At 37.2% G+C, this 20,266-nt stretch overlaps 1 protein-coding gene across 2 annotated transcripts in view; it reads right to left on the bottom strand.

The window, feature by feature from the left end:
• Positions 1–20,266, bottom strand: part of LOC126763669 (uncharacterized) — a 329,848-nt gene that overhangs the window by 117,793 nt on the left and 191,789 nt on the right. For both annotated transcript variants that reach the window (XM_050481378.1, XM_050481377.1), the window contains exons 4-6: positions 19,177–19,387; positions 18,270–18,397; positions 2,374–2,542 (exon numbers count right to left, since the gene is read on the bottom strand). In XM_050481378.1, the coding sequence (XP_050337335.1) occupies positions 2,374–2,542; positions 18,270–18,397; positions 19,177–19,387 (508 nt within the window). The remainder of the gene's footprint in view (positions 1–2,373; positions 2,543–18,269; positions 18,398–19,176; positions 19,388–20,266) is intronic.

The raw sequence follows: 20,266 nt of genomic DNA on the forward strand, positions 1-20,266 counted from the left end.
ATTTTTTCTCGGAGGTCCTCCTAGATATCGTGTACGGCATCAAAGGAAATCAAAATTTTTAAAATTGAAATGATTTTTTTATTTAGTAAATTGAATTACTTTCAAAAAAATTCCCAAAAAAATCTTATTATTTAACCCTTTCTCCGATATAATATTGACTTGATAAAGTCTTGTTAATTTTCCAAAATTTACGTATTTCTAATTTTCAATATAGCCGTTTTAGCTCGTAATTTTTTCTACAAAAGTTTTGCAGACAAACAGGATTTCAATCCGCCAGATGGCGCTAGTATCCATTTATTACTAAATATAGTATGGGCTTACATTCGCAGTTTTTTTTCAAAAGTGAAGAAATTATATTTTAAAAAATTTTCCTTAGATAAAATTACAGCTGAAATATTTGAATAGTACACATTTTGTCAAAAAAGCAATCGGAAATTGTAATTAAATGAGTAAAATGATATTTCAAAAATATGTATTTTGCTAAGCTGGTAGGACTGTCTTCAATTAATATGTCAAATAGGAGCTCAGTCTGCCAACCAGTTTGTTTATAGCAGCTGCTTAAGTCGGTACACCTCAGTAGTGCATTGCGATTTTTACAAATATCGCACAAAAAATTTGCCGCAAATTTTGTATTTCTAACCAAACTTAGTGTGCGAAATCGTCGCGAATATTGGAAAAGGCGTACTGGGATTCAGTTTTATCAAGAACACAAGCCTATGAGTGGTACACAGCCTTCAAAGACTGTCAAGTTCGTTCAGGACGATACTTCGGCCTCTGCAACTGATGAAAGTATTAAAAACGTGAAAGACATGGTGCTTAAAAATTATCAGGCAAGTGATAGAGACATGGCAAGAGAGCTCCGTTCCGTTCGAATGATTTTGGTGAATATTTTGGTTGTGAAACCCGGTCTTGCTCGACTCGCCCCAATAAAGCTGAATTTTTTTTCAAAAATAGTACCTTAAATAGGTCTCTTTGGACATGCTTGATCGTGCGAATTCAGATCCCACATTCATGGATAACATTATAACCATCGATAAGACATGGATTTCTGACTTTGACGTCCAAATAAGTCAACAATCATCGGAGTGGAAAACGTTTTCAGTCGATCGAGGAGATAAAACAAAATTCGTTGAAGGAGCTGAAAGCCATCCCAAGAAATGCTTATGTAAAGTGATTTAACTGGACTGGAAAAATTTGTTAGCATTAGACTATTAATTTTTTTTGCGATTTTAGGATTACTTTTGAAGGCGACCAATCGAATCGAAAAGAGTTTTCTCGCTAGTCGTATTCCCGTAATCTTAGGTATATTCATAACTGAGTTGGTTCATATTACTGGAATATTTAAAAGCTCAAAAACTTGACACTTCAATATTCTGAATTTGTTTTGTGAATTGCTGAACTAAAAATAAAGATTGTTGAATTCCTTAAACTTTCTTAAAGAAAAAAAAACATAAAAATAAAGTATCCAATGATTCTTCAAGACGAATGTAGACAGTTACTGTGGAAACAAACAACTAATTTAATGTACCAGAATTGTGTTGAAACCAATCTTAATCGGGATGTGTACTCTGATTTGGTAGTACTATGGTAGGAATTTATAAACTGTGACGATTTTCTTTCGCTTGAACAGATTATTGAAGGGACGACGAAGATTTGTATTCGTTGTTTACTTCCCGGAAATTTCGATTACAAATTATAAACTCTTGGTGGAGCATAAACTAAAGTACTTTCAAGCTCGCTTACAAGCTACCATATTTTCTGTCATTGATATAGACTCTCAGTTAAGAGAGTCGCGAAAACAAAAGTCAGCACTAATTGATGAAAAATTTTGAATGTAAAAAATGATGGTAGTCATAGTATTGTCATAGAAAAAAACATCGATTGATTAGAATTTTGAAAATTTAGTGAAGATTTAGTATAGAGAACAGAGTACGGACGAATGGAAAAGGATTATTTCATCAGTCAGTATTCCAAGAAAATTAATCGTAACCGCATTCGTATGCGAAACCTTGTGTAGTATCAATATCAGGCCGTCATATAATCACAGTTCTCTATGGAACAGTGTACACCCTCATATCATAGCTACATTTGTGGATATTTATGTGTCAGTGCCAGTGACTTATGACATTTACTGATTACTCGTCCATGGAAATTCGGATTTTCGCCGCAACTTCATGGAACTCGTGCACATTACATATCTACTTGTATACATTCACATATTGCATATATGAGTTGTGGCAGAAAACGCGGTCAGGCGCTTCTTGTTACTCATACCCATACATCCATATAAAGTCAAAATTACATTCAAGAGTGTATACAGTTATTTCATAGGTATCGATTTGTATGCTTGTAAAATATTCAGCGAGTACTTACCGTTTAGTACGTGAACGCGTACGCTGGCCACATCGGCATTCGATGGCGCACAGGAATATTTCCCCGAATCGGCCAAGTCGGCATTTTGTATGAGCAGAAATGACGTAGTAACATCGCCCTTTTCGGTAATTACCGAAACGCCGCCACGTGACGAATCATAATTGATGACCTGTTAAGTGTCGCATGCATTTGTTTGAAGAGAGGGAAGAGGAGACAAAATATCGATATGATAAGATAGCGTTAATTAGTATTGATGTAAATGAGCAATTATAATTATGTGTGCTTGCGGGTGTGCTAACTTGTATTTTATATGGGAGATTGAGAGATTGTATGCGCAGAAATGTACCTTGCGCAATTACATAATTGGATACTATCTACAAAGCGTGTGCTGCAAGCAATCAGAGTAATTATATTAAATAGTTAAAGCATATTATTGGCAGATGTGCTTAAAAAACTAATATTCTTAATTTAGAAAGAAAGTCTTTCGATAAAAAGTCATTGCATTTATATTTATTTTTAGTTTCATGGCAACAAATATTATCTTTCACATATAAGAATTTGTGGCTGATGTCTATTTGATGATGATTATTTCGAAGTTCTCCCAAATTTACAGATTTTCTGTCTTTTCGTAATAGTAATCCATCTCCGACTCCTCTACATTGCATATAAGGTTATATCGAACAAACTGATTGGACCTTATCAGTGTGGCTTTAGGCCTGGAAAATCAACAACTGACTGCTATGCCCGCATTTGGTAACCCCGCAAAACCAATACGGCTGTGTAAACTGACGTTGAGCTACACCGAAAGCTCCGTCTGGATGAAAAACGACCTCTCCGAGTCGTTCGATACTAAACAATGATTAAGATAATGCAATTCCCTATCGTGCGACTTCTTCAATCTACTCTTGGAGAAAATAACTCGAGCTGCAGGACTAAACCGATAAGGTACAATCTTCTATAAGAGTGTAAAGCTGCTGGCGTGTGCCGATGATATTGATATTGATATCATCGGCGTCAACAACGGCGCCGTTGTTTCTGTTTTCTCCAGGCTGGACAAGGAAGCGAAGCAAATAGGTCTGGTAGTTAAAGAGGACAAGACGAAATAACTCCAGTCATCAAACAAACAGTCGTCGCATTCGCGACTAGGCACTCACGTCACTGTTGACAGTCATAACTTCGAAGTTGTAGATAATTTCGTCTAATTTGGCACCAATATTAACGCCAACAACATCGTCAGCCTCGAAAAACAGCGCAGAATAACTCTTGCCGACAGGTGCTACTTTGGACTGAGTAGGCAATTGAGAAGTAAAGTTCTCTCTCGACGAACAAAAACCAAACTCTATAAGTCACTTATTATTTCTGTCCTGCTATATGGTGCAGAGGCATGGACGATGACAGCATCTGATGATCCGACGTTACGAATTTTCGAGAGAAAGGTTCTGCGAAAGATTTATGGTCCTTTGCGCGTTGGCCATGGCGAATATCGCATTCGATGGAACGATGAAAGACCTGGTGGAGAAGTACCTAGCTGCACTTGTAGTCTCCAACTGGCGCCAAACAGTGAAGAGGAAGGTCACCTGCCGCGCTGTTATAAACTCGTAAGCGATCTATACGCCAAGAAAGAAGAAGAATCCGTCATTGACCTTTCGACCTATAGATTCATAATATCTATGATTTAGGTCAACTGTGTATAATCTAAATCAATGTAATTTGAGTACGAACAATGCCAGTTATTAAATTATATACATACAACAATAACACATGTTCACATTGTGTACCAAACTGTAAATGTCAACCGAAATCTTCCCATTTCATCGCTAAATATCAATAACATAATAACAACTAATTGCCTGGCACATAACCTCGACTATTGATAGTGTCAACAATATTCACATCAATCAACATCTTATCGCGAGCAATTTGCTACTCAAAACGTATTTTCACAAACATTAAGAAAAATGTAAAAAAAAGCGAAAAATATATTACCATACAGCGCAAATTGACTTTTACGAGGACAGTTTGATAAGTCCGTGTAATTTTCAGGCAAAATAATTGCCAAGAAGTAAAGGTTTGGTGTAAAATGTGTACAAAAATATGGCTGAGCCGTCTTCAATTTTGTTTTATTTTTAGCAACCTAGGAAACCTACTCAAAGTAGTTTGGAGGAAGGAAGGAACCTTGGTATTATATGAATAAATCCGCCTGCATAGTATAGTGTAGGCCTAACAGTACTTGAATATTGGTTTACGCGCTGATAGGCTCTTAACGATCTTAGTTTGAAGAGAATAATGAATATTTTTATTAAAATATGCGAAAATGTTTTGGTTTTTTGGTCAGCCTGAGAAAAATTTATTCAGATCGTATATCGTTAGCGTAGTCAATAGGCTTTGGTAAACTGTTACGTTGAACTCCGCAGTCAAGAATGGCTATTGTAATATATTACGACTGAACAAAACTCGGAAAAGTGAAAAAAGTACTACGGGAAAATCGTCCAGTTGCCATCTGAGAGATAGTAGAGGATCTCAATATTACATTTTGGTTAATGTCTTGGCTATGAAGCGTGTCAAAGCTAAACTCGTACCAAAAGACCTGAATCTATGCACAAACGACGTCGAGTAGAGGTCCGATTTTTGAATATAACGTCGAAACCGGCCAAAGGTCTTGGGAATGAGTCGAAACCGAACAAATAAAAATTACTGGAAGGCACTACAGATCAATCCAGTCGAGGCTTATTTCAAGTGGCATGCTTTTATTGGTTCAAAACGAAATTTTGTATTAAAATAGTCGAAAATATTTTTGTTGAGCTAATTCAAGTCAAATTTTATCACTATCGGGATAAACTTTAGCTTCAGTGTCGGCTAAAGTATGGATTAAAAATGCTGACAAGTTCTTCAAAGAACGTATAAATTTATCTTCTATTTCGGTTCTAGTTCAGCAAGTTTTCCAAGGCTATCAAAACATTGCTGCAATAACTTGCTGAAAAACAAGCTCTTGTATTTTAAGGAGCAATACTTACTGATTTCTAAAACCACGCTCGTTACTATGACATAGAATAGAAAAGGAAAGAAATGTATTGAAAATGAAAACCAATATACAAACTTTTAGCCGGTACAATAAAAATCAAAGCGTGGCCATATTAGCGTAAAACAACAAACTTAATCATTCCAAAAAAAGTTTGGCCGCTCAACCCTCACCCACACTTATCTGTGTATGCGAGCGTATCTCTTTATCATATATACATACATATGTAGCTGCACTTCAACAACTTACAGCTGTGTTGCCCATACATAATGAGCCAATTGGCTTGACAACTTTCAACATTTGGCATTGGAATTACTATACAAATATGAGTTTTATGCCAGCGAACCGATGCGAAGCGCTGACGCACGTCATAGCCGCACTCCAGCACGCCACGACGCAATGGGCTTGGCTTGCCGTAATTGCCTGCGCTTCAAGTGGGCTTTCCACTTTCTTCTTCTTCTTCCATTTCCCTGGCTGTCATAAGAGACTAGTTCACTTGAGTTTTTGTGTTGTGTTGTTGTTGTCCTTCGATTGTTATAATGATTTTGATTTCGATTTGCTAAGAATTACCCAACAACCGCGCCTTCCGCACACACACACACACACGCACTTCCGTCATTAGTTTTAAGTATGTGCCTACTGCTTGACAAGCGCTTTACGGTTCTTCATGAAGCGGCGGCGGCTTGGTGCGGGGGTTGCCAGGGCGCTTCCGCTTGCCTTGATGGCATTTCCATTTGTTTTAGTTTTCTTTGCCATACTTTTGTGTTTGTTTTGTGTCGTCGTTATTCATATTTACTTTGAGAGATTTTTTCCACTTGCCTGATGTATACTTGCCACGCCCTTTGTTTCTGTTGCGGGCGGCCGTGGCGTGTGCTGCTGATTGCGATTAGAAAATAAGATTAGGCAGCGCTTCTGCGGTTCGAGTGGTGGTATGTATATGTATAATATATGTAGTTGGGTGAGTGGCTTTAGCCATCACTAGCAGCTCTGACTAGTTGTACACCCATGGTACACAAAGGCAAATGCTCTCGAGTGGAAACAGAAGTTCTAATATATCTATATATTGTGTTAGGGTAGTTCTTAAATACAGGAAAACTATTTCTAGGTGACATTTATGTAGTCACTTAAACGAATCGAGACTTAACCCGATCGAAAAGCTTTATCTTCAATAATACTGAACTCTGTTTTTTCCAGTGAATAATACTTGATATAGAATTGTTTCCCAATCATATTGGAAGGCAAATCTTGAACTGGCATACTTTCAACTAGGGAATTTCTAAAGAACCAAGGCCAAAAAGGCACATTCTATGGTATTCCAAAGATTTCCTAATCGTATCTGCAAAATGTACTTTTATGAAAATGGACATACATTATGTTAAGCAAACGCAATAGGTTCCTAGTAGGATGCTAAATCAGTTCTCCGTAGTTCAGACACTATTCATCGGTCCAAAGCTTCATCTATCTCTTTGATAATCGATACTACGAAACTGAGAGAATCTGAATTTATGGCTACCCAAAAACCACCCTCCCAACTACAAATTTTTTATAAGCTATTCTCTCACAGCAACAGGGAGCAATATATGGAGTGTTATAAAGATACAAAGATGAATTTTTGTTCATCTTTACCGAGATCTTTGAAGTATACTCAATCACTACAAATTTCTGTGAATCAATACAGTTTTAAAAAAGGCAAAAAAAAAGAAACAGATGATTATATTATTGGATTATAAACTAACATAATGCTAAAATTTCCGAACCAATTGCCGAAGTCGGACCACTATTGCATATAGCTGTCCTTCACATTGACAAAACTTAAAATAATGATCTCTGATGTTTCTGGTCACAGCCCTAAGAAAGGCAATGAGAAAGCAAGTGAACTGACCACGAAGAGAAGATTTGCGAAACTTATTAGGATATAGGGCTTACTTTCTCGTGGACATCAATCTAGAATTGTACAATATTATCACATAATTAAAATTTAGTGTCATTAGAATTACTCTTTAGCACATACATATTTGAGCTCTCATCTACAACAGCAAACCCATTTTTAACATAATGGTGAAACAGGCAGTAAGTAAGAAAATAATATTTCTCCACGGTGCGCCGTGTTCCAGATATAACTTTTTACTCTAGGTGTTAAATTATTCAACCAAGTAAACCGATAAATGTGAATTTTCATATGTGTTTTCTAAATGTATTTAAATTTCCAAAAAAAAAAAATTTTTTTAAACCACCCTAATATATGGAATATGCGTGTTTACATAAGCAACGGCAAGTGTCTATAAGTTTATAAAGATTTATATGCCGGATAGTTATCTAGCGGGCGTTTTGTTTGCTTAGCCTAACGCACTGTCCACCGCACTTCACTCTCGCGCAACGCCGCCCAAAAGTCAATAACTTGTTGTGGTTTTAATTTGTTTCTTCTGTTGATTTTATTGTAGCTAAATTATGTGTCAACTTTTCTGTTGTTTTGTTGTTGCTTCCTAATTTGCCAGCTCTGCCTAGAGTTTCCTAGTAGCAGTAGATTTGTTGCTGTTCTCGCTTTCGTTAGCTATATTGTCAGTGCTGTTGTTGGCATTTCCTATCACATCCTTTCCGAAACGATAGCAAAGTTTATTGTGGTGGCACCCCCTCTGCCGCAGCAGCCATCCAACACACATACACGCCTAATCCCCCACTTAACCACTCACCCACTTACCCACAGAGTCACCATATTGACTACGCCCACTCGTTTGTTGGATGAATAATGTTGGGTGCCTGCATGTGCTTGAAATTCTTAAAGGAACTTTGCTGCTGCTGCGAAACTAATAATCTCGTCGGCAAACTTTTATAAGCATTAAATTTGTACAGCGATTAAGCGGCAGCGTTTTTATGCACTTCAAGCTTCGACTGTTTGAGCTCGTTGTGCCGTTGCGCACGCAAAATGCGTGGGAAGTAACAACTGCTGTGATAAGCGAACTTTTCTTTGTTTTGCCTCATTTGGACTTAATGTGTTTAATTCATAATTGTTATTTTCATATTTGTTAGATGCTTTAATGACTGCCTTTAATTGAGTCTAACAAAATGAATGAGGCGTATTTTAGCGTACAGTAGAAGGTCGATTGCTCCTTCCCTCTCTTTATATCGTTCGCTCTCTCGCTTTAATTGACAATGTGAGTTCTCTTTCATACTATGAGTATTAATTATTTGCCTCTCTTGGTCTTAATGACCTTTTTTGGCACATTTAACATAACGCGCTCAAAACTTTACTCCATTCCATACACGATCGACGCCTTTTCTAGGTTGGCAGGGATTCTTCTTCTTCTTGGATTTGACAATTATGTCTTTTTTTGCCAAGCTCGTTTAAATAACAACTAGAGTTGTTGTTTTATTGTTAAGGCGGCTTAAAACATCACCTTAATTTCTTGGACATTACTGTCGAGCCGCCAATATTAAGCTGACGGAAATCCTGGTCCGGTTTCCTTTCCAATCCGAGTATTGATCTTGGTTAGTGAGTAGAGTATTTTTCATGGTAAAAGCGTTGATTTCAGCATTTCAATCGGGTTAAGGCTCAGTTAATTTGAAAACTCTTCTTAAATGTCAACAGACCATATATAGAGAACTTCGTCCTAAGACAGATTATTGACGATCATGATAAGCTTTTTTACTGTGCTATATGTTTCATTTGAAAACAAAAAGCAACAATTATGATTGGAGGCATAAAGATTTTGCAGAAATTGAAGGTACGTACAGCCCCACATGGTACGAGTACCATGCTAGAAAGTCAGTTTTCAACCCTAGCGGTATTAAAGATAGTGACTCTCTTCCCAAGTATTTTGATTAAACCCATTTTCTTCTCGGTAATTGCAACCGGAAATAAATAAACCTTCGGATATTCGTGGAGAAGTCAAAGCTTCTTTAGATGGAGACATTCGGTTTCGACTTTTGGAACAGCGGTGCTTCTAGGCAATAATTTGTTGCACATTTAGCTGGAAAGATTATTCTAACAGGGTGGCATATTATGCAACAATAAATGTTCAGTTTCGGTTATGCTAAGCCGGGAGTTAAGTTTTCTTGGATCGGATTGTTGTTGTATGATTCATGGATAAGTGTTTTAGGAACAAAACTTCATAGATTAAGCTAGTAATTCCTGAGTTTCGTTCAATCTGCTCGCAAGTTTATGAGAGGAAAAATCTAACATTTTCCTAAATCTTCCTTTACTAATAATTAAGAGCACCCATGGGTATTTATATAGTATAAAATTCCCACAACAGCCGGTTCTATATTACCGGAAGCGATAGAGATTTTACATCCCCAAGAGCTGTTATTTCGGCGAGCTAATCTTGTTTGTATAGGTTATTAATTAGTAATAGAACAGAATAAAAGAAGTTCCGTAGCTTAATTCCAATAAACGAGTCCAACCTCCTAAATAAAAATATATGTGAGAGATGAATTTTGGGTAAGGTAATAGTAGACAAAGATATTTTCGGTTAGTTGAAGTCACCGAAGAATAACTTTAAAGATTTCTTAAAGAGTTAGGTGTCAGTTGCAGGGTGCTCTGAAAACTGGGCTTAGGCAACCATCTATCAAAGACACTGAGACTAAAAGAAATTAGACACCGCATAAATGATGGATAGGGGACTATCAGCAACTGTTGCGGAAAGAGCAAACAACGATCTAAAGCTATACTTAATCGAGTTCATAATTAAGGGAATATAGGAGAAAGCTCATAATTAAATCCCAGATAGAACTTTCAGGATTTCTAGGCTCTACTGTTTTCGAATTCGAAGTGTTTAGCTTACCCACGGGCGATCCAAGTAGAGGTATTTTTTCAATAGCTTTTTTTGATAGATCACGCGTGAATCGTGTCAAGCTGTCATGTTGCTTTTGTTCATTTTTTTTACCATTCATCATGGAAAGACTTACGTACACCTGAACAACGTCTGCAAATAGTTTCACTTTATTACAAAAATTCACGTTCTGTAAAGAATGAGTTTCGTGCGCTTCGCTCAACATATGGTCAACATCATGGGCCTACCGAGCGTACTATTCGCAACACCATCACCAATCTTAAGACCAAGCACTCATCATTAGATAAAATTCGACCGAATGCACCACGTCTAGCAAGCAGTGAAGAAAATATAGCAGCCGTAGCTGAGAGTGTTCATGAAGACCGTGGAGAGTCAATTCGGCGCCGTTCGCAGCAACTTGAACTGACGTGACTTGAACTGAGAAAAAGCAACGATTTGGTGTGGTATGTGGGTCGGCTTCTTCAAAATTATACCGGTGGGAACGTAACTGTCAATGGCGCCCGTTATCGCGTCATAAAAAACGATTATTTGTTGCCTGAAGTTGAAGGTCATGGTCTTGGCGACATTCGGTTTCAAGAAGATGGCGTCACTATCCACACATCGCTTCAATCAATGGGTTTAATGAGAAAACACTTCGGTGAGCACATAATTTCACTTTTTGGACCGGTCGATTGGCCACCAAGCCTTTGTGATACCTCACCGTTAGGCCTTTTCTTGTGGGGATAGGCAAAGTCTTGTCTATACGGACACTCTCGCTTCGAATCAGGTCCTGGAGCAAAACATCACGTCTATCATTCGCCAATTACCAGTCGAAATGCTTGAACGAGTCAACGAAAAATGAACTCAATGGATGGACCATCTGAGACGTAGCCGCGGCCATTATTTGAAAGACATAATCCTTAAAAAATAAATGCCAAATAATATTCTTTCGAATGATGATAAACATTTCCCATTAAGTTTAAAGTTTCTGTGTTTTTTTAAGTAGGGAACCTCTAAAAGGATCCCACTTTATATGATTTTAAGAAAATCTCTTCTAGCAAAGAATAAGAAAACGTACTTAGAGTTATCGGCAAGTCTGAGAAGGGTGAAGAAAAATGTGAGCACGTTCACTTCGTGGTGTAATCAAGAACTCGACGGGAACTAAGAAATATTTATTGTGGGTAGGATTAATGCTTAAAAATTTGAGCTTTTTGAAGATTTCGTATATAAATTCGAAGGTTTAAAATCAACGTTATTATTTTGTATTCAATTCATCATCACTTTTATCACCGCATACCTTTCTTGGTTTTTGGTGATTTGTAATGAGCTTTCCTTTAGGTACACAAAGCCTTCAGCTTTTTTTTTGGAAATGTTTGATGCGTAAAGTGGCACTTGTATAACAATATAATAAAACAATAATTTGCAATGGATATACACTTGTAATAATTCTCGTATTTCACTGTCATTATACAAACACTATATAACTAATATTTTGAAATATGCTTCAAATTACAATATTTATTGCAATTTTAATTAACAAATTTTACTCTTTGGCTAAATACCAGCAAGCTCATAATTTAAATTACGAAACAAAAACTAAAAAACTGCCAAACTATAACGGCACGTGACCAGCGTTTGGCATTGAGTTTGAATTGCAGCTCAGTGGCGTAAGCTATTCATTATGCAGCAGAGCGTTCTTCTATTTGAGTTTGAGTCTCACACTCCGCTGAGCGCTGACTTAACTTCGCGCTGCTTGGACTGGTATGCAGCAAGCAACTCCTCTCAGAATGAGCAAGAAATTATATCATTTCAATTAATTTTAGTTAAAATGCATTTCATTTATTTCGCATGTTATTTCACATCCCCTGCTTTGCAATTAAGCCAAGGCTTGCGTTCTTTAATTGTTTTTTCGGGGCGTGAGTGGGTTACTTTCTTTGTGTGTATTTGTGCATTTATTTATTTTTTATAATGTTGCACGCAGAAATTTTTACCAGTTTACGCGTTGAGCATATCCTTAACCCGATTTTTCGCTCTCTCCCTCTCCCGCTCCTGCTCTGTGCAGCTAAATAAGTAAACTCCTTAAAATGGCTAACAACGTGCGACCCCAACGCTGATACCCTCATTAGTAGCGTAATTTGTCGCTTAGTTTGGTGCGAGGACATTTGACTTTGTTTTGAGTGGCCAAAAGCGTGGAGGTAAAACCTAAACAGTTTGCTATCATTATAGCGCTATTTTTTATCACTTTTTTGCCACTTCAAGCCAACGCGTGCTACAGCGACTAGCGCTTTTTTCAATAAATTTTTTATCTAAACTTTTTTTTTGCATTATTTTGCACAATGCTCGTTTGTTATTTAGCTTCCTCCTGCACTTACCAGCGCTATCCTGCTTCCTTTAAATTTTAATTAATATTTACAGTGGCTCGAGTGCCACTTGTACCCGTTAGCTCCCACATCGCCTTCTTACGACATTCATTAGTTCATTTTGCCTTTCTTCCTCTTCTTCTTCGTTTTTTTGTCTTTTTTTCATATTTCCACTTGACTATCATATCTTTATGTTTTGCTTGCGTATTTATACTCATCTCATCGCGTTTTTCCTCCCTCAAATTGTTTTTAGACAAATATTTGCTTATAATTAACAGGGCTAAATGGCAGCAGCTTGTCTGCGTGGAGTGTGAAATTGGGAGTTTTATTGCCTTCCACGATGTATTTACATATAAGTAAGTTTGTAAGTGTGCAGTAGCGTCTTGAGTCTCGTAAACAGATTTATGCGTTGAATGAAAGTGACAATCCTTTTTGGCGTAAATCTAATTAGCGTTGAAAGCGCGCTTGGCAACCCAAAGCTATCATTAGACACTGTCAATGAGCGCAATTTTTTATTGTTGTTTGTCCGGTCAAGCAGATGCTTAGGTCATATTTTTCAATTGCTGGGTTGGCTTGCTTCTCTAAACAAGATTGAGTGAGTCATTAGTTATTGTGTTCAGTTGGAAAAATTTGCAATTATGAGCATAAATTTGGGTATGGAAGAAGAGTATTTTTAAAGTTCTAATAAATTTAAGATTAAGACATTTTAGTGGTCGGAAGAGATTATTATCGATACAATCGTGGCTTTTAACATTCTGAATAAACTATTTTATATTTTGTTTAAAATCTTTTGATCACAAGTAAGTATTGCTGAAGTTCGGTTAAAATTAATAGCAGAAACGTAAATTTTTTTTTGGCGGCCTAGGTGTTCCTTACAATTTCGTAAATTTTTAGTGTCAACTCAACTTGCGTGATTTGAAACTTTCCACATAATCTTCACAAGGTATCTGGCATAGTAACAGTTATATACAAATTCAGTAGAGGAACGGATCTTATATATACCTCTCACTGTTCCCTTCACAGTCGGTTTTTTCGGACACGGCACATAATTTGATCTAACGAAGGTCGCATTCTACCAAAAAATCTGTTTTGTATTATTACATCATCTACTTTTTATATAAAAAGTACTTGTCACGTTGTTTGTCCGCGATGGACTTCTAAACTACTAAACCGATTTTAGTAAAATTTAGCACACTGTGTCCAATTCGAACCAACTTAGAAGATAGGATAGTTAAAACAATGCATAAATTAGTAACACAGTGAAAGCTCTATTAAGCAGACAACTCTATTATTTTTTTCAATGAAATTTATTTGTATGAACATATTCAAAATTAATCCTCAAATACAATCCCTTGGATTCTTATGCCAACAAAAACGTTTTCGCCTTTATTTGTTAATAAAATTTTCTGTGTTTTGAATAGTTTGTTATATGAATAATAGTATAAAATGTATACCACAGCAACGCGTGGCCGGATCCCCTAATAAAATATACTACTGTGGCCATTCGTCGAAATATTTTTTTTCTGGTTTGATTGTATGATTTCAAAGACCTTCCAATAAATTATGTGTGCGCAATCAAAAATCTGGTTCCGAAACGTTCAGAATGTTGGATAAGGCCTTTGGTGATAATTGTTTGTCGCGAGCAAGTGTTTTTTATTGGTAAAATTTATTCAAAGAGGGTCGAGAAAGCGTTGACTGATAACCACGGCCAGGACGGCCATCAACATTAACTGATGATCAACACATCAATAAAATAAAGGAATTGGTATTTGACTATTAACAGTCAGGGTTCTTACTGGTAGCGTTTGAATATGGTAAGGATCAGAGAAAACAATTTTGAAAGATAATTTGGGCATAAGAAAAGTGAACTCACGATTGGTTCCAAAATATCTCAATTTTTTTCGAAAAACAATGCTTTTCGACAATATGATGAAACGTATTATTATTACTGATTAGTCTTATAACCCGGAAACAGAGATCAATCAGCCGCATATCTTGGCAAAGTTGAGCCGAGGTCGAAAACCCCCCGTCAAAGCAGGTCAAAAATCAAGGTTGGGTTGATAGATTTATTCCTTCCTTCCGAATTCCTTTCGACCGGCAAACATTTCAACAAGGAATACTTTTCGAGTATATGCGTCGTTCATCCGTTATATTGAGTTTGGCTTGGCAATTTATAATAAATAAACTCCGGAACAAGGTTTGCTAGTCCAATATTCAGTCGAAATAATCGTCCAGCAGAGTCGGTAATTCGAGCAACTATGGATAGCTTACACTGCACGTTTACTGTAGTAGATAATGTGAGCCCGCAGAATGCAGTGCGCATTGAAAACGCTATTGCTATTGTGGAGCAGAGTAGCGAAGAAAACTCGAAAGAGTCTATCTGCCATTCCGCAATTAGAGCCCTGAACATTTTTGTAGACGATTTTGTGGAAGAAATTTGGTTTGCGGGCTTATAAAATCCAGCTCGTGCAATAATAAAAGCCGAACGATCATCAAACTTGTCGCACATTCTGTGAGTGGACCGAAAACGAGGTGATCACTAATCCCGAGGTTCAATAGAAAGTTTTGAAAATATTGTTGGCTTTTCTGAATATTAAATGATAGCATGCTAAATTTTTGTACTTGCGATATTTTCAATTAATTAGTTTTTACGAAAAGAACAAACGAGCTGTCGTTTTGCTTGCATAGAATATATAAGAAGTTCCGACTGAATGCCTTTCGAGTTAAATATTAAGAAACTTTATTATTATTTTAATGAAATTTACTCAAGTATCCTTTACAAAGATTTCCATGTTATCATTTTTTTTATAAAACAATTGGAACACATTTATTTTTTGAAAATGTTGCTATTTTTTAAGTGCTTAAAACCTCACTATACTTTTTTTATGGGAAGTGACTGTGTTCATATGAACGAATTTCCAACTGGTTAAGATTGACGAAATCATTTATAAGTTTACTCAGTTACGATAGCTTCACAAATTGCTTTCAATATCATATGCTTTTTGAAGCCAAATAAGTTAGCAGTTTAGTTAATTAATGGAGTTAACTAACGGTTCTTTCCGTTGGCGTTAGCTGGGCGCAAAATGATATTTATAATTCACAGAACCGATTATAAACCCTTTTAAGGGGGTATTCTGGTTTAGAAGCCCGAATTTTAGGTATTTTTTTGACGCGATAAAAAAAAATCAAAAATTATTTTGACACTCCATTTTTTTACATGCTTTTTATTGATATTCTGAAAATACAAAACGTAAATAATATAAGAAAAAAAATGAAATTTAAAAAAACTGCAGGTCGGCGAAGTAGAGACTGATGAAACAATGGCTTGTCCTGGTGTGCAGAATAGAAATCCTTTCCGTGACCTAAAATGAAAATTTATGCGAAATCCGTGAAGAGTAAAAGTGTAGTTATCACTCTACGAAACGTTTTTGAAAAAAAAAAAGTTTACAAAATGACAGAGGTTTGAAAAAAAAGTTTCGTATTTTCCCTGTTTATTTTTGTGGTTCGAAATTTTTTAAAAATAAAAAAAAAAAAATCTTTCGAAAGCTCTTCTTAGTGCGATACTATCGGGTGATTTTTTAAGAGCTTGATAACTTTTTTTTAAAAAAAAACGCATAAAATTTGCAAAATCTCATCGGTTCTTTATTTGAAACGTTAGATTGGTTCATGACATTTACTTTCTGAAGATAATTTCATTTAAATGTTGACCGCGGCTGCGTCTTAGGTGGTCCATTCGGAAAGTCCAATTTTGGGCAACTTTTTCGAACATTTCGGCCGGAATAGCCCGAATTTCTTCGGAAATGTTGTCTTCCAAAGCTGGAATAGTTGCTGGCTTATTTCTGTAGACTTTAGACTTGACGTAGCCCCACAAAAAATAGTCTAAAGGCGTTAAATCGCATGATCTTGGTGGCCAACTGACGGGTCCATTTCTTGAGATGAATTGTTCTCCGAAGTTTTCCCTCAAAATGGCCATAGAATCGCGAGCTGTGTGGCATGTAGCGCCATCTTGTTGAAACCACATATCAACCTAGTTCAGTTCTTCCATTTTTGGCAACAAAAAGTTTGTTAGCATCGAACGATAGCGATCGCCATTCACCGTAACGTTGCGTCCAACAGCATCTTTGAAAAAATACGGTCCAATGATTCCACCAGCGTACAAACCACACCAAACAGTGCATTTTTCGGGATGCATGGTCAGTTCTTGAACGGCTTCTGGTTGCTCTTCACCCCAAATGCGGCAATTTTGCTTATTTACGTAGCCATTCAACCAGAAATGAGCCTCATCGCTGAACAAAATTTGTCGATAAAAAAGCGGATTTTCTGCCAACTTTTCTAGGGCCCATTCACTGAAAATTCGACGTTGTGGCAGATCGTTCGGCTTCAGTTCTTGCACGAGCTGTATTTTATACGGTTTTACACCAAGATCTTTGCGTAAAATCTTCCATGTGGTCGAATAACACAAACCCAATTGCTGCGAACGGCGACGAATCGACTTTTCACGGTCTTCAGCCACACTCTCAGAAACAGACGCAATATTCTCTTCAATGTACGCATTCGTGTGGTTTTTAATGTCCAATAAAGTAAACTGAGTGCGAAACTTGGTCACAATCGCATTAATTGTTTGCTCACTTGGTCGATTATGTAGACCATAAATCGGACGTTTTTCGAACCGAACACTGATTTTGGTAATAAAATTAATGATTTGCAAGCGTTGCTCAGTAAGTCTATTCATGATGAAATGTCAAAGCATACTGAGCATCTTTCTCTTTGACACCATGTCTGAAATCCCACGTGATCTGTCAAATACTAATGCATGAAAATCCTAACCTCAAAAAAATCACCCGATATAATATATAAGAAAGCTCTGTGTAAAATTTCATGTGAATCGGTTGAGTAGAACTTGAGGTATCATGCACACCATTTCTAGAAAAGCAGTTATGAGGAAAACGAGCTTAAAGTTTGAGAACTAGTCACGCAGTCGGAGTCGGAGTCACAAAATGAGCTGTAACTCGGAAAATAATTTGAATTTCGAAAAATCCGCTTAAGGACATTTCTTGAAGGGCTATACTATATGTACATATGTATATGCAATAATTGATTTTTTCGAATTTCTAAACCAGAATACCCCCTTAATAGTGTAACCTCTTAAATCTATTTTCAAACTTACGAAATAATGCATATCTAACAAATTATTCGTATACGGGAATCAAAGACGTTCTAGGGATATTTTTTGATTTTTTTTTATGTATATGAACCCTGGAATTGATTTTAAATGTCCCCTTTAATTTGATTTAATAAAACGAAATCAGAACAAAAAATCACAGCAGAGCCCCGCACAACCGCTTACCATCCATTCAAAATGCGACAAAGAGCTACGCCCTGCACACTCAGTGTCCTGTGTGTCGAGACCCATTTGAGCGCTGCCATAAATTCAACCAGTAATGCATTTCCACAAAGACTTCACTTTCACTTCATTTAATCTAATTTTGAAATTACTTAACCAAAGATAAGCCGAATTTAATGCATATATCCTGCCATTTATGGCTAGCACAATAAAAACAACAATAACAAGGGCACAAACTACTTTTTAACAAGAAAATAACTACCAAGCAGACAATAGTGTGCGTGAGCGAGTGTGTGGGTGTGTATGTATGCATAAAAATTTCAAGCGCAAATATGCTGGCAAGCATGCCTTTCACGCACTCGCCACACATACACGCATGGAATGTAACAGTAAATTTTAATTACCTCCTCGTGATGATACCAGAAAATGTAGGCCGGCGGCTCTGGGCTGAATTTCACTGTGCATGTAAGATTTATGGTGCTGCCTTTGTCGACATGAAGGTCGGGTCCGCCAAGGATGGTCGCTGTTGGCACTGCACAAACACACGCAAAGACACACATACACAGGCGCGCGCGTAGTTGGTAAGTAAGTAGCCACACGCAGTTGAGCAAAACGAAGACAAAGATGACCGCAGCAGTTGTGGCGTCGTAGTAGTAGTAGTGACAGGTTGCGGCATTGGACGGGGCGTATGAGTGACCGACCGACCGGCGTTGGTTTGTTTAGTAAATTGTGGGCGGCGAGTTGGTTGACCGGCAGTGACACCAGAACGCAGTTGTGGTTATGACATACAAATAGAAAAGAGAAAGAGAGTGACAAGAGAGGGTGAGTGTTAGAGAGTGAGCAGTATTATATTACAAACTGACATACAAACAAATATTAGCGCGGCATTATCACGCACTTTGCTGCGTAAGTTGAGTAGTTAGCGCGTGAATGCGAAAACTAAAAAAGTTTTAAGCGTGTAATTTATGCGCAAATGAAACGCAATCAGAAGTTACGCTGAAATAAAATTATTGGCGAAATGGCGGGAAGTTTGGGTATAAAACTATGTTTTCATGGCGCAAAGGATGAGCTGTTAAGGAGGAGTTATGGCGCGGGAATGTGATGAAAATGGCTGGGAGTAGTGTGCAAATGTACGACAATGAGCATTGAGTTGGCGTATGATGTGAAGCGACACTTCATTTATTAAAAGCACGCAGCGAATATGGTGCTTTATGTGTGTGTATATGTGTGTGTGCTCATTCGCTATAAACACTAATGAATGCACATGCGGCTGTTGGGCTTTTTCATCAACTCGCGCCCTTTTATACTTACCCACAACGTTGAGCCGCACAAAGTAGCTGCGCACCGGCTGCGTTGATATTTGACACTCGTACATGCCAGCGTCGCGTTTTTGCGCCCATTTTATTTGCAGCGTCCAGTCGTCGCTGTCCTGATGATGTGTCGCCTGGAAACGCTGATCCGACGTGTACGTGTACGCGCCCACGGTGAGTATGTGTATGTCACGATGGCGTATCCACGAGACCTACATATACGTGATGGGAGAGAGAATAAAATCATTAATGGGTTTAGTGGCGCAAGCACATGCTTATGTGTATGTGTATTGATGGAAAGAAGTATGCGTTTGTTCCGCTTGATTGCACATTTTTTAATATTGTACGCTGGCAAAGGCTCATATTTGCTATGGAATGCAAAAATATGCATTTGTGTGTTAAATGCGTAAATATATCCTTGAGCTGCAGGCAACTTTGGTTTTCGTAAAAGTAATAAATAATTTTTTTTTTTACATGCACCGAAACTATAACAACCTTCACAGCTGCATTTTTTATACCCTGAACAGGGTATATTAAGTTTGTCACGAAGTTTGTAACGCCCAGAACGAAGCATCGGAGACCCTATAAAGTATACATTTAAATGATCAGTATGACGATTTAGCCATGCCCGTCTGACTGTCTGTCCTTCTGTCTGTATATATACGAACTAGTCTCTCAGTTTTTAAGATATCGTTTTGAAATTTTGCAAACGTCATTTTCTTTTCAAGAAGCTGCTTATTTGTCGGAACTGCCGATATCGGACCACTATAACATATAGCTGCCATACAAACTGAACGATCGGAATCAAGTTCTTGTATGGAAAACTTTCACATTTAACAAGATATATTCACGAAATTTGGTATAAATTACCGCTTAAGGCAACAATGGAATTTCCGAAGAAATTGTTCAGATCGGATTACTATAGCATATATGTAGCTGCCATACAAACTGAACACATAGTTACTAACAGAAATGCACCTGTGAGGGGTATTTAGCTTCGGTGCAACCGAAGTTAACGTTTTTTCTTGTTATGGTATGAAAGAGTATAAAAAGTTCAATATATTGATTAGGTCAGTTTGTATGGCAGCTAT

Source organism: Bactrocera neohumeralis, chromosome 6 (assembly GCF_024586455.1).
Source record: "Bactrocera neohumeralis isolate Rockhampton chromosome 6, APGP_CSIRO_Bneo_wtdbg2-racon-allhic-juicebox.fasta_v2, whole genome shotgun sequence".
Classification (NCBI taxonomy): Eukaryota; Metazoa; Arthropoda; class Insecta; order Diptera; family Tephritidae; genus Bactrocera; species Bactrocera neohumeralis.